General features: G+C 48.7%; 2 protein-coding genes and 1 pseudogene across 2 annotated transcripts; all 3 read left to right on the forward strand.

The window, feature by feature from the left end:
• The first annotated feature begins 398 nt into the window (after positions 1-398).
• ORNANAV1R3117 (vomeronasal 1 receptor ornAnaV1R3117) lies at positions 399-1,325 on the forward strand. Its single transcript, NM_001253509.2, has one exon. It carries the CDS (start codon positions 399-401, stop codon positions 1,323-1,325), a length of 927 nt encoding a protein of 308 aa, NP_001240438.2.
• A 4,569-nt stretch (positions 1,326-5,894) lies between these two features.
• Positions 5,895-6,821, forward strand: LOC114807586 (olfactory receptor class A-like protein 1). Its single transcript, XM_029053733.1, has one exon. The coding sequence runs from the start codon at positions 5,895-5,897 to the stop codon at positions 6,819-6,821; it is 927 nt and encodes a 308-aa protein (XP_028909566.1).
• Positions 11,794-12,153, forward strand: ORNANAV1R-PS3964 (vomeronasal 1 receptor ornAnaV1R-ps3964 pseudogene; annotated as a pseudogene).

Here is a 15,314-nt window from a genome sequence, read left to right on the forward strand (position 1 = left end):
TGAAAGTTAGAAGGGCAAGGTTTTCCAGCCCTTCCTTCCAAAACTGGGATAAACTAACAGTGCTTGTGTGAGGACCATTACAAGTCAGACAGACTATATGGACTTTTGATGTGAATTAATTCGACCCGGAGTCAAATTTCTGAGGGTCAGATATAATATATAATATAATATATAGTATCCAACTAGCTATACCTATCAACAACATATATATAAAACAACCTTGTATTCAATATATGTAACATCCTAATACATATCATATCTTCATGAAGTCTCCTCTCTCTCTTTCTGTCTGTCTGTCTTTCTCTCTCTCACTCTCCAGCAATCCCTCCTCCTTTCAGTTCTTCCCTGCAGGTCGATCTGTAGACGCCTCCCTTAACTCACACTGAGAATTCATATCGATGGGTGATGCTCGGCTCTCCTTTGGGATTGTGATGCTGTTACAGACCGGCACCGGGCTTTCCGTGAATGCCTTCCTCCTCCTGTTTTATGCCCGAGTTATCTCCACCAGCCACAGGCTCAGCTCCTCTGACCTGATCCAAGCCCAACTGCCCTTGGCCAACATCGTCATCCTCCTCACGGGGGCCGTCCCAGACACTCTGTCATTCTGGGAGTTGAGAATTTTCCTGGACGACGTTCTATGCAAACTAACCATGTATCTTTATCGAGTGGCCCGGGGCCTTGCCATCTGCACCGTCTGCCTCCTGAGTGTCTTTCAGGCCATCACCATCAGCCCCAGCACTGCCCGATGGGCCCGGATCAAAGTCAAATTGCCCAAGTGCTTCCTCCCTGCCTGTATCCTCTCCTGGGTCCTCAATCTGCTGATAAATGTTGGTACAGCTATGTACACAAGAGGCCCCGCGAACACCACTTTTCATGCCACCTATGATCTTAAGTATTGTACATTGGCTCCTGTCAGTACAGCAGTCATGTTGGTGAATACTATTCTGTACTTAGCCTCAGATCTGTCCTTGGTAGGGCTCATGAGCTTGGCCAGCGGCTACATGGTGTTTGTCCTGCACAGGCACCACCGACGGGTCCGGCACCTCCACGGACCCGACCGCTCCCCCGGGGCGATGCCCGAGGTCCGAGCGGCTAAGAGAGTCGTCGCGTTGGCCACTCTCTTTGTCCTCCTCTATGGGCGACAGTCAGTTATGTTGAGCATTTTGCTGAACGTGAAAGGGTACTCACTTAATGTGCTTAATAGTCACCTGGTCTGGACGTTCGCCTTCTCGGTTTTCAGTCCGTTCCTGATGATTGGCAGTGACCAAAGAGTGAGATCATTCTGGAAAAGGGAATCAACTATTTCCAACCTGGATCCCTCCTAGGATCCCAGGAAAGTCAGCCGCTCTTCCCCAGAGGCTCAGAGCGAGAGTGAATCGTAAGCCTTAAAGACATGACAGAAGCGCCCGTTGTCTCGAGACACTCACCACATTCCAGTACCCAATCCTCCCTGACACTAAGGGGTGATGTAGGTGTTTCTCAGCAGTGGCCCAGCTCTCCCCTCAGGGTAAGCACCAAACCATGGCAGCACACGGGATGACCATAGATCTCCCGTAGGCCTCGGGGCATTTGGCCCTTACTTCTAGGACCTGTTCCACTTTTGAGACTTAACGATGTTTTTCGGGCAAAAGATGTTTTATGCTACGAGATAGACTGGAGGTTCGAATTGAATAATTGGTGGAAATGTTCTACCAGGAAAGCCCTTGAGTGAGAAGGGGAAGCCAGAGGGAGAGCTAGGGTAAGGAAAAGGGACTGAAAAAGAGGCAGAGAGACAGAGAAAGACAGAGGCAAATAGAGAGAAAGAAAGAGCAGAGAATTGAACTCAACTGAACTCTTTTTCCCAAATTTTTCCTTTTGAAACATTACTGATCCCTATCACCTGGACTGCCTACACAACCTTCAGGAGAAGAGAAAAGATAAATGGAATTGTGAAAGAAAGACATAGTTGAAGGGTGAAGGTCATTTGGACTAAAGATGACTCTAAATACTACCATTATTGTTGTGAATGATGTAAATCTTGAGAAGTAACATGGCCTCATGGAAGGAGAACAGGCCTGGGAGTCAGAGGACCTGGGTTCTGATCCTGCCTCTGCCACTTGTCTGCTGTGTGACCTTGAAAAGGCATTTAGCTTCTCTATTCCTCACTGATCTCATCTGCAAAATAAGGATTAAGACTGTGAACCCCATGGACGATATGGACTGTATGCAATCTGATTATCTTCAATCTACTCTAGCACTTAAAACAGTGCCTGGCACAAGTAAGTGCTTAGCAAATGCCAATAAAAAATGTCTCAGTGTGGCCAGCCATTGGGAGAGTATAATATAACAATGAGCAGACACATTCCCTGTATAAAGTGAGTTTACTCTTTAGAACAGGGAAAACGTATATTAATTGACTAATAAATGACAGATATGTTCAGGTGGGGTGTGGGGCTGGGAAAGGGGCAGAACAAAGGGAGGACATCAGGGCGACGCAGAAGGAATTGGCGAAGAGGAAAGGTAGGGAGGGTGGGGTGTTCAGGTTCTTTCCCATCTGCTGGAGGTAGAAAATGATTTGCAGTTGACAGTGGGGCAAATGGTAAGAGTTTGCCCAAAGATCAACAGGAACCCATTGGCTAGTCAAGAAAATGACATAGACGAAGGGGACAGCGGATCAAGTTTGATTCAGTCAGTCAACCAGTCAATCAGTTGTATTTATTAAGCGCTTATTGTGCGCAGGGCACTGTGGTAAGTGCTTGGGAGAGTACAACAGAACAATAAACGGACACCCTCCCTGCCCACAACAAGCTCCATGGTTCCTTCTGTCATCTAGTCGGGTCTTTTGTCCACTCCTCCCTAGCTCAGCTGCCTTGCTCTCCCTTATTCCACCCAGTGCTCCCAGTTTGGGATCTTTTTTTCCTCAGCTGGTTCTGCAAATGATAAAAATCGAAGAACAAACAGGGGAGTCCTGTATCCCCTGATCTCTCCTCTTAAGTCAAGCCCTGTTATCACAGAGCTTCCATACTGCAGTGGTTATCACATTTGCCTAGCACGCGAAAGGTAACGGGAAAGAAAGACGTTTTGGTTCACCGTCCTAAACCTTTTCCCAAATAACAGCAACAATGATAATAATGATAACGGTATGTGTCAAGCGCTTCCTATGTGCCGGGCACTGTACTAAGTGCCGGGGGTGTGGGAAGGTAATGAGATTAGACATAGTCCCTGTCCCATGTAGGACTCACAGCCTAATCCCCATTTTACAGATGAGGGAACTGAGACTCTGAGTAGGTGAGTGACTTGCCCATGGTCACACAGTAGACAAGTGGTGGAACCCTGGTCCTTCTGTGACTGTGTGGAAGTCTCTTAACTTCTCTGGGCCTCAGTTGCCTCACCTGTAAAATGGGGATTAAGACTGTGAGCCTCATGTGGGACAACCTGATTACCCTGTATGTACCCCAGCGCTTAGAAGAAGTAAGTGCTTGACAAATACCAACATTATTATTATTGTTCTGACCCCCAGGCCCACGCTCTATCCACTAGGCCATGCTGCTTCTCTACGAAGCATTGACGAAGCCCTTCTGTAGAAGGTGAACTCTGACAGGTCGAACACGTCGAAAGGAAAAGCTCTGGGACTGCCCCGTCCTGGTTTGGTGGGCCGCAGGGAGGGGAGTCTGGGCATTTCCAGAGAAATCCCAATCTGACTGTCAGAGTGGATCGGTGCTCAGCACATCACTCATTCTCTCCCTCGTGAACACGCATTAATCATTCCCTGAGGGAGGGGAGAGTCAAGGAAAGCGGCTGATAAATGTCACCTCGATCTTGTTCTGCCTGAGTCTGACTGCCCACGAGCTGCCCTCCCAGCCAGTACCAGCGATGGAGAAGGGTGAGTGGGATAAATCTGCCTCTCTGTCAGTGAAGCTGCAGGGTCGGATTCTGAATTTCATTCGTTCAATCGTATTTATGGAGTGTTTATTGTGTGCAGAGCACTGTACTAAGCGCTTGGAGTGTACAATTTGGCAACAGAAAAAGACAATCCCTGCCCAACAACGGGTGAATTGGGAAGGACTCATTCCTAGGCTCTGTGTGTTACTGGGGATTCATTGACCTTGGGATCATGAGAAGCAGTGTGGTACAATGAATAGAGCACGGGCCTGGTAGTCAGAAGAACCTGGGTTCTAATCCCAGCTTTGCCACTTGTCTGCTGTGTGAACTTGGGCAAAGTCATTTAACTTCTCTGGGCTTCAGTCACCTCATCTGTAAAATGGGGATGAAGAATCCGGGGCCCATATAGGACAGAGATATTGTGTCTAGCCTGACAAATTTGTATCTACCCCAGAGCTGAGTAAGTGCTTGGCCATTAGTAAGTGCTTAACGAATACTACAACTGTTTTTATTATCATGATTACTGTTGATCGATTAGGATATTTATTAAACTTTCACGACTCCCTGGACACTGGACACTGGGCACAAGAGGAGGCCAAAATGAAGAAATCACTTACGGTCTCTCACAATCTAAGTGGCAGGAAGGACAAATAAAGACACCGGGAATTAGTGGCCAACAATGGGACCTATTAAAGATGTAAAACTTCAGAATATTAAATAGTATTAAATAGACAAACATGCACTGGAGTGGCCAGATTTCATCCCCCACGCTAAACCCACCCAATCTTGGCGTGAACCTCTATACCCTAATCTCCCTGACAAGCAGCCTGGTTTTGTGGAAGGAGCACCGGCTTGGGAGTCAGAGTTGGTGGTTTCTAATCCCGGCTCTGCCACTTGTCAGCTGTGTGACTTTGGCCAAGTCTCTTAACTTTGCGGTGCCTCAGTGACTTCATCTGTAAAATGGAGATTGAGGCTGTGAACCCCACGTGGGACAGCCTGATAACCTGGTATCTAACCCAGTGCTTAGAACAGTGCTTGGCACATAGTAAATGCCTAACAAATACCACCATCATTATTATTCTCATCGTCAGCAGGGAATGCGCCTGTTACATTGTACTCTCGCATGCACTCTAGTACAGTCCTCCGCATACGGTCAGTAAAAAAAATAGAGAAGCCGCACGGTCTAGCTTTCCCACTGGCCGAGCACTGTACTAAGCGCTTGGGAGAGCAAACTACAACAGAGGAGGTAGACGTGTTCCCTGCCCATAAGGATAGTAGAATCCAGAGGAGTGGAGATTTGTCTTAATGACAATAGCATCCTTCTGGAGGCGGCAGCATGTAGCACGGACCGAGGAAGGGAAGACGTTGGTGCCTAGAAGACCAGTGAGGGGGCTGATACGGTAAACTAGCCATAAATGACCAGAGATTGTTCATTTTGGTAATGGTTAGGGCAGAGAGGAAGGAGTTTATCTGAGAGTTGCATGAGAATAACCACAAAATTTAGCAGTAAGATTGAATGAGAGAGCTGAAGGACAAGTCGGAGTAGAGGATAAAAGTCAGGTGATGGACTTTTAGCATATGTAGGATGGTGGCGAAGGTTAGGAGGGCCATGTTTTCCAGCCCTTCCTACCGAAACTGGGATAAACTAACAGTGATCGTGGGAGGACCGCTACAAGACAGATAGAATACGTAGGTTTTTAATGTGAATTAATTTAACCCGGAGTCAAATTTCTGAAGGTAAGATATGTTATATATAATAGCCAACTACCTATACCTACCGACAATGCGTATATATGTATTTATATTCATATATATATATGAAGCATCCTAATATTAATATACGTAAAAAGGTCCTGTTATATATTATACCCTAATGAAGCCTCCTCTCTTTATCTCTATCTCTCTGTCTCTCTTTTTGTATGTCTCTCTGTATGTCTGTCTCTCTCATCTCCCTCCCTCCCTCCTCCTCTCAGCTCTTCCCTGCAGGTCACCCTGTAGGAGCCTCCCTTAACTCGCACTGGAAATTCATACGAATGAGCGACGCTCAGCTCTCTTTTGGGATTGTGATGCTGTTACAGACCGGCACCGGGCTCTCGATGAACATTTTTCTCCTCCTGTTATATGCCCGGGTCGTTTCCGTCAGCCACAGACTTAGCTCCTCTGACCTGATCCTCGCCCACCTGGCCCTGGCCAACATCATCGTCCTCCTCACGTGGGGCATCCCAAATACTCTGTCGATTTTGGAGTTGAGAATTTCCCTGGACGAAGTTGGATGCAAAATAATCACGTATCTCTATCGAGTGGGCCGGGGCCTCTCCGTCTGCATCACCTGCCTCCTGAGCGTCTTCCAGGCCGTCACCATCAGCCCCGCCACCCCCCGGTGGGCGGCGGCCAAAGCCAAATTGCCCAAGTGCATCCTCCCCTCCTGTATCCTCTCCTGGGTGCTCAATCTACTGATAAATGTTGGTATGCCAGTGTACGTAAGAGGCCCGAAGAACACCACTTTCCAAGCCGCATATGATCTTAAATATTGTTCAGGGGCTCCTGTCAGTACAATAATTATGTTGGTGAATACCGTTCTTTACTCTGCCTGGGATCTGTCCTTCGTGGGGCTCATGAGCTTGGCCAGCGGCTACATGGTGTTTGTCCTGCACAGGCACCACCGGCGGGTCCGGCACCTCCACGGACCCGACCGCTCCCCCGGGGCGATGCCCGAGGTCCGAGCGGCCAAGAGAGTCGTCGCGCTGGCCACCCTCTATGTCCTCCTCTATGGGCGACAGTCAGTGATGTTGACTATTTTGCTGAACGTGAAAGGGTACTCACTCAGTGTGTTTAATAGTCACCTGGTCTGGTCGTTAGCCTTCTCGGTTTTCAGTCCGTTCCTGATGATTTGCAGTGACCAGAGAGTGAGATCATTCTGGAAAAGGGAATCAACTATTTCCAACCTGGATCCCTCCTAGGATCCCAGGAAAGTCAGCCGCTCTTCCCCAGAGGCCCAGAGCGAGGGTGAATCGTAAGCCTTAAAGACATTACAGAAGCGCCCGTTGTCTCGAGAGACTCACCACGTTCCGGTAGCGAGTCCTCCCTGACACTAAGGGGTGATGAAGGTGTTTGTCAGCAGTGGCCCAGCTCTCCCTTCTGCGTAAGCACCGAACCATGGCAGCGCACGGGACAACCATAGATCTCCCGTAGGCCTTGGGGCATTTGGCCCTTACTTCTAGGGCCTGTTCCACTTCTGAAACTTAACGATGTTTTTTGGGCAAAAGATGTTGTATGCTAGGAGGTAGACTGGAGGTTCGAATTGAATAATTGGTGGAAATGTTCTGCCAGGACGGCCAGTGAATGAGAAGGGGAAGCCGGAGGGAGAGCGAGGGTAAGGACAAGGGATTGAAAAAGCGGCAGAGAGGCAGAGGAGGACAGAGGCAAAGAGATAGAGAGGAAGAAAGAGCAGAGAATGAAGCTCAGTTGAACTCTTTTTCCCGGATTTTTCCTTTGGAAACATTACTGCTCCCTATCACCTGGACTGCCTATACAACCCTCGGGAGAAGAGAAAAGATAAATGGAATTGTGGAGGAAAAAATGGTTGAAGGGTGAAGGTCATTTGGATTAAAGGTGACTCTAAATACTACCATTATTGTTGTGAATGATGCAATTCTTGAGTAACATGGCCTCATGGAAAGAGCAAAGGCCTGGGAGTCACGGGACCTGGGTTCTGATCCTGCCTCTGCCACTTGTCTGCCGTGCGACCTTGAAAAGGCATTTAGCTTCTCTGTTCCTCAGGTATCTCATCTGCAAAATAGGGATTAACACTGTAAACCCCATGGACGACACGGACTGTCTCCAACCTGATTATTTTCAATCTACTCCAGCACTTAGCGCGGTGCCTGGCACATAGTAAGTGCTTAACAAATGCCAATAAAATAAAGTCTCAGTGTGGCCAGGGATTGGGTGAGTCAAATATAATCATAGTGGTATTTGTTAAGCGCTTACTATGTGCAGAGCACTGTTCTAAGCGCTGGGGTAGAGACAGGGTAATCAGATTGTCCCACATGGGGCTCACATTTTTAAATCCCCATTTTTACAGATGAGGTAACTGAGGCACCGAGAAGTCAAGTGACTTGCCCAAGGTCACACAGCAGACAAGTGGCGGAGCCGGGATTAGAACCCACGACCTCTGACTCCTCAGCCCGGGCTCTTTCCACTGAGCCACGCTGCTTCTAACAATAAGCAGACACATTCCCTGTATAAAGTGAGTTTACTGTCTAGAACGGGGAAGACAGATATTAATTAATTTATAAACGACAGATATGTTCAAAGGGGGTGTGGGGCTGGGAAAGGGGCCGAACAAAGGGAGGATGTCAGGGCGAGGCAGAAGGGAGTGGGAGAAGAGGAAAGGGAGGGAGGGTGGGGGGGTTCAGGTTCTTTCCCATCTGCTGGAGGCCGAAAATGACCTGCAGGTGACGGTCGGGGAAATGGTAAGAGTTTGCCCAAAGACCATCAGGAACCCATCGGTTAGTCAAGAAAATGACATAGACGAAGGGGACAACGGATCCAGGTTTGATTCAGTCAGTCGGCCAGTCAATCAGTTGTATTTATTAAGCGCTTACTGTGCGCAGGGCACTGTGGTAAGTGCTTGGGAGAGGACAATAGAACAATAAACGGACACCCTCCCTGCCCACAACAAGCTTCATGGTTCCTTCTGTCATCTAGTCTGCTCCTTGGTCCACTCCTCCCTAGCTGAGTTGCCTTGCTCTCCCTCATTCCACCCAGTGCTCCCAGTTTGGGATCTTTTTTTTTTTCCTCAGCTGGTTCCGCAATTGATAAAAATCGAAGAACGAACAGCAGAGTCCTGTGTCCCAAGACGTCTCCTCTGAAGCCAAGCCCTGTTATCACAGAGTTTCCATAGTGCAGTGGTTATCACGTTTGCCTGGCATGCGAAAGGTAACGGGGCAGAAAGACATATTGGATCACCGATCTAAACCTTTTCCCAAATAACAACGACAAAGATAATAGTGATAACGGTATGTGTCAAACGCTTTCTATGTGTCGGGCACCGTACTAAAAGCCGGCGGAGTGTCAAGGTAATAGGATTAGACATAGTCCCTGTCCCATGTAAGGCTCACTGCCTTAATCCCCATTTTACAGATGAGGGAACCGAGGCCCTGAGTAGTTGAGTGACTTGCCCGAGGTCACACGGTAGACAAGTGGTGGAACCCAGGTCCTTCTGACCCCCGGCTCCCCCCCCACGCTCTATCCACTAGGCCATGCTGCTTCTCCACGAAGCATTGACGAAACCCTTCCCTAGAAGGTGAACTCTGACACGTCGATCACGTCGGAAGGAAAAGCTCTGGGGCCGCCCGGTCCCGGACTGGCGGGCCGCAGGAAGGGGAGTCTGGGCATTTCCAGAGAAATCCCAAACTGACTGTCAGAGTGGATCTGTGTTCAGCAAGTCACTCATCCTCTCCCTCATGGACACACACTAATCGTTCCCTGAGGGAGGGGCGAGGCAAGGAAAGCGGCTGATAAATGCCGCCTCGCTCTGGTTCTGCCCGAGTCTGACTGCCCACGAGCTGCCCTCCCAGCCAGCACCAGCGATGGAGAAGGGTGAGTAGGATAAATCTGCCTCTCTGTCAGTGAAGCTGCGGGGTCGGACTCTGAATTTCGTTAGTTCGATCGTTATTTATTGAGCGCTTATTTTGTGCAGAGCACTGTACTAAGCGCCTGGAGTGTACAGTTCGGCAACAGATGGAGCTATTCCCTACCCAACAACGGGTGAATTGGGAAGGACTCATTCTCAGGCCCTGTGTGTAACTGGGGACTCGTTGACCTTGGGATCATGAGAAGCTGGGCGGTTTAGTGGATGGAGCACAGGCCTGGTAGTCAGAGGAACCTGGGTTCTAATCCCAGCTCCGCCACTTGTCAGCTGCGTGAACGTGGAGCGAAGCCACTTAGCTTCTCTGGGCCTCAGTTACCTCATGTGTAAAATGGGGATGAAGAACTGGGCCCCATATAGGACAGGGATATTGTGTCTAGCCTGACAGATTCGTATCTACCCCGGGGCTGAGTGCAGTGCTTGGCCATTAGTAAGTGTTTAACAAATACCACAATTACTTTCATGATTATTGATGATTGATTAGGATATTTATTAAACTTTCATGACGCCCCGGACACTGGGCCCTGGGCACAAGAGGAGGCAAAAATGAAGAAATCAGGTACGGTCTCTCACAGTCTAAGTGGCGGGAAGGACAAATAAAGACACCGGGAATGAGTGGCCTACAATGGGACCTATTAAAGATGTAAAACCTCAGAGCATTAAATAAGCAAAAATGCATTGGAGTGGCCAGATTTCATCCCCCCCACTACACCGACCCTATCTTGGCCTGAACCTCTATATCCTGATCTCACTGAGAAGCAGTGTGGCTCTGCGGAAAGAGCCCGGGCTTGGGAGTCAGAGGTCATGGGTTCAAATCCCGGCTCTGTCACTTGTCAGCTGTGTGACTGTGGGTAAGTCATGTCACTTCTCTGGGCCTCAGTTATCTCATCTGTAAAATGGGAATGAAGACTGTGAGCCCCACGTGGGACAACCTGATTACCCTGTATCAACCCCCAGCGCTTAGAACAGTGCTCTGCACTTAGTAAGAGCTTAACAAATACCAGAAAAAAATTTTTTTCCACTTGTCAGCTGTGTGACGTCGGGCAGGTCGCTCAACTTCTCGATGCCTCAGTTACCTCATCTGTTAAATGGGGACTAAGGCCGTGAGTCCCATGTGGGACAACCTGATAACCTGGTATCTAACCCAGTACTTAGAACAGTACTTGGCACATAGTAACCGTTTAACCAATACCATCGCTATTATTATTATTGTGGGCAGGGAATGGGTCTGTTATATTGTAAGCAGCGTGGCTCAGTGGAAAGAGCCTGGGATTTGGAGTCGGAGGTCATGAGTTCGAATCCCCGCTCTGCCACTTGTCAACTGTGTGACTGTGGGCAAGTCACTTTCATTCTCTGTGCCTCAGTTACCTCATCTGTAAATGGGGATTAAGACTGTGAGCCCCACATGGGACGACCTGATTCCCCTGTGTCTACCCCAGCGCTTAGAACAGTGCTCTGCACATAGTAAGCGCTTAACAAATACCAACATCATTATTATCACAGGGCTCTGCACACGGTAAATGCTCAGTAAAAGAAATAGAGAAGCAGCATGGTCTAGTGTTCCCGTGGGCCGAGAACAGAAGTGTTACCGTGGGCCTAAGCGCTTGGGAGAGCAAACTACAACAGAGTAGGTAGACTTGTTCCCTGCCCATAAGGATAGGAGAGTCAAGAGGAGTGGAGATTTCTCTCAGTGACGATATCATCCTCCCGGAGGCAGCAGCATGTAGCACGGACCAAGGAAGGGAAGAAGCTGGAGTCTAGAAGACCGTTGAGGAGTCCGATACAATAGAGTAGCCGTGATATCACCAGGGATGGTTCGCTTGGGTAATGGTTAGGGCAGAGAGGAAGGAGTATATCTGAGAGTCGCGTAGGAAAAACCAGCCAAATTTGACAGTGAGATTGAATGAGAGAGCTGAAGGACATGTCGGACTAGAGGATAACACTCTGGTGAGGGACTTTTAGCATTTGTGGGTTGATGGTTGAAAGTTAGGAGGGGAAGGTTTTCCAGCCCTTCCTTCCAAATCTGGGATAAACCAACAGTGCTTGTGTGAGGACTATTACAAGTCAGACAGACTATGTGGACTTTTGATGTGTATTAATTTAACCCGGAGTCAAATTTCTGAGGGTCAGATATATAATATAATATATAATATCCAACTATCTATATCTATCAACTATATATATATCTATATAACAACCTTGTATTTAATATATGAGCGTCCTAATGCATATCATATCTTCATGTAGTCTCCTCTCTCTCTTTCCGTCTGTCTGTCTATCTCTCTCTCACTCTCCAACAATCCCTCCTCCTCTCAGTTCTTCCCTGCAGGTCGCTCTGTAGACGCCTCCCTTAACTCACACTGAGAATTCATATCGATGGGCGACGCTCGGCTCTCCTTTGGGATTGTGATGCTGTTACAGACCGGCACCGGGCTTTCCGTGAATGCCTTCCTCCTCCTGTTTTATGCCCGTGTGATCTCCACCAGCAACAGGCTCAGCTCCTCTGACCTGATCCAAGCCCAACTGCCCTTGGCCAACATCATCATCCTCCTCACGGGGGCCGTCCCAAGCACTCTGTCATTCTGGGAGCTGAGAATTTTCCTGGACGACGTTCTATGCAAACTGAACATGTATCTTTATCGAGTGGCCCGGGGCCTTGCCATCTGCACCGTCTGCCTCCTGAGTGTCTTTCAGGCCATCACCATCAGCCCCAGCACTGCCCGATGGGCCCGGATCAAAGTCAAATTGCCCAAGTGCTTCCTCCCTGCCTGTATCCTCTCCTGGGTCCTCAATCTGCTCATAAATGTTGGTACAGCTTTGTACACAAGAGGCCCCGCGAACACCACTTTTCATGCCACCTATGATCTTAAGTATTGTACATTGGCTCCTGTCAGTACAGCAGTCATGTTGGTGAATACTATTCTTTACTCTGCCTCGGATCTGTCCTTCTTGGGGCTCATGAGCTTGGCCAGCGGCTACATGGTGTTTGTCCTGCACAGGCACCACCGGCGGGCCCGACACCTCCACAGACCCGACCGCTCCCCCGGGGCGATGCCCGAGGTCCGAGCGGCCAAGAGAGTCGTCGCGCTGGCCATTCTCTTTGTCCTCCTCTATGGGCGACAGTCAGTTATGTTGAGCATTTTGCTGAACGTGAAAGGGTACTCACCAAGTGTGTTAAACGGTCACCTGATTTGGTCGTTCGCCTTCTCGGTTTTCAGTCCGTTCCTGATGATTTGCAGTGACCAGAGAGTGAGATCATTCTGGAAAAGGGAATCAACTATTTCCAACCTGGATCCCTCCTAGGATCCCAGGAAAGTCAGCCGCTCTTCCCCAGAGGCTCAGAGCGAGAGTGAATCGTAGGCCGGAAAGACATGACAGAAGCGCCCGTTGTCTCGAGAGACTCACCACGTTCCAGTACCGAATCCTCCCTGACACTAAGGGGTGATGTAGGTGTTTCTCAGCAGTGGCCCAGCTCTCCCCTCAGGGTAAGCACCGAACCATGGCAGCGCACGGGACGACCATAGATCTCCAATAGGCCTTGGGGCACTTGGCCCTTACTTCTAGGGCCTGTTCCACTTTTGAGACTTAACGATGTTTTTCGGGCAAAAGATGTTTTATGCTACGAGCTAGACTGGAGGTTCGAATTGAATAATTGGTGGAAATGTTCTACCAGGAAAGCCACTGAATGAGAAGGGGAAGCCAGAGGGAGAGCTAGGGTAAGGAAAAGGGACTGAAAAAGAGGCAGAGAGACAGAGAAAGACAGAGGCAAATAGAAAGAAAGAGCAGAGAATGAAGCTCAATTGAACTCTTTTTCCCAAATTTTTCCTTTTGAAACATTACTGCTCCCTATCACCTGGACTGCCTACACAACCTTCAGGAGAAGAGAAAAGATAAATGGAATTGTGAAGGAAAAAAATAGTTGAAGGGTGAAGGTCATTTGGACTAAAGATGACTCTAAATACTACCATTATTGTTGTGAATGATGTAAATCTTGAGGAGTAACATGGCCTCGTGGAAAGAGCACAGGCCTGGGAGTCAGAGGACCTGGGTTCTGATCCTACCTCTGCCACTTGTCTGCTGTGCGACCTTGAAAAAGTATTTAGCTTCTCTGTTCCTCAGTTATCTCATCTGCCAAAATAAGGATTAAACTCCATGGATGATATGGACTGTATGCAACCTGATTATCTTCAATCTACTCTAGCACTTACAACAGTGCCTGGCACAAGTAAGTGCTTAACAAATGCCAATAAAAAATGTCTCAGTGTGGCCAGCCATTGGGAGAGTATAATATAACAATGAGCAGACACATTCCCTGAATAAAGTGAGTTTACTCTTTAGAGCAGGGAAGACAGATATTAATCAACTAATAAATGACAGATATGTTCACATGGGGTGTGGGGCTGGGAAAGGGGCAGAACAAAGGGAGGATGTCGGGCGAGGCAGAAGGGAGTGGGAGAAGAGGAAAGGGAGGGAGGGTGGGGGGTTCAGGTTCTTTCCCATCTGCTGGAAGTAAAAAATGACTTGCAATTGACGGTGGGGCAATTGGTAAGAGTTTGCCCAAAGACCATCAGGAACCCATTGGCTAGTCAAGACAATGACATAGACGATGGGGACAACGGATTCAGGTTTGATTCAGTCAGTCAGCCAATCAGTTGTATTTATTAAACACTTACTGTGCGCAGGGCACTGTGGTAAGTACTTGGGAGAGGACAATAGAACAATAAACGAACACCCTCCCTGCCCACAACAAGCTTCATGGTTCCTTCTGTCATCTAGTCTGCTCTCCTTGGTCCACTCCTCCCTAGCTCAGCTGCCTTGCTCCTCCTCATTCCACCCAGTGCTCCCAGTTTGGGATCTTTTTTTTTTCCTCAGCTGGTTCCGCAATTGATAACAATCGAAGAACAAACAGGGGAGTCATGTATCCCCTGATGTGTTCTCTGAAGCCAAGCCCTGTTATCACAGAGTTTCCATAGTGCAGTGGTTATCACATTTGCCTAGCTCACGAAAGATAATGGGGCGGAAAGACGTTTTGGTTCACCGTCCTAAATCTTTTCCCAAATAACAACAATGATAATAACGATAACGGTATGTGTCAAGCGCTTCCTATTTGTCGGGCACCGTACTAAGTGCTGGGGGAGTGGCAAGGTGATAGGATTGGACATAGTCCCTGTCCCACGTAGGGCTCACAGTCTTAATCCCCATCTTACAGATGAGGGAACTGAGGCCTTGAGTAGTTGAGTGACTTGCCCACGGTCACACAGTAGACAAGTGGTGGAACCCAGGTCCTTCTGACCCCCAGGCCCATGTTCTATCCTCTAGGCCTTGTTGCTTCTCCATGAGGCATTGATGAAGCCCTTCTCTAGAAGGTGAACTCTGACAGGTCGATCACGTCGGAAGGAAAAGCTCTGTGGCCGCCCGGTCCCGGATTGGTGGGCCGCAGGGAGGGGAGTTTGAGCATTTCCAGAGAAATCCCAATCTGACTGTCAGAGTGGATCTGTGTTCAGCAAGTCACTCATTCTCTCCCTCATGAACACACACTTATCATTCCCTGAGGGAGGGAGAGACAAGGAACGTGGATAATAAATACCGCCTCGGTCTTGTTCTGCCCGAGTCTGACTGCCCACGAGCTGCCCTCCCAGCCAGCACCAGCGATGGAGAAGGGTGAGTAGGATAAAGCTGCCTCTCTGTCAGTGAAGCTGCGGGGTCGGACTCTGAATTTCATTCGTTCGATCGTTATTTATTGAGCGCTTATTGTGTGCAGAGCACTGTACTAAACGCTTGGAGTGTACATTATGGCAAC

The sequence above is a fragment of the Ornithorhynchus anatinus genome, chromosome X3 (genome assembly GCF_004115215.2).
Source record: "Ornithorhynchus anatinus isolate Pmale09 chromosome X3, mOrnAna1.pri.v4, whole genome shotgun sequence".
NCBI classification, from domain to species: Eukaryota; Metazoa; Chordata; class Mammalia; order Monotremata; family Ornithorhynchidae; genus Ornithorhynchus; species Ornithorhynchus anatinus.

Bases quoted from the DNA above. Each gene is read 5' to 3' on its own strand.
- LOC114807586 (XM_029053733.1), top strand. From the start codon at position 5,895: ATGAGCGACGCTCAGCTCTCTTTTGGGATTGTGATGCTGTTACAGACC.
- ORNANAV1R3117 (NM_001253509.2), top strand. From the start codon at position 399: ATGGGTGATGCTCGGCTCTCCTTTGGGATTGTGATGCTGTTACAGACC.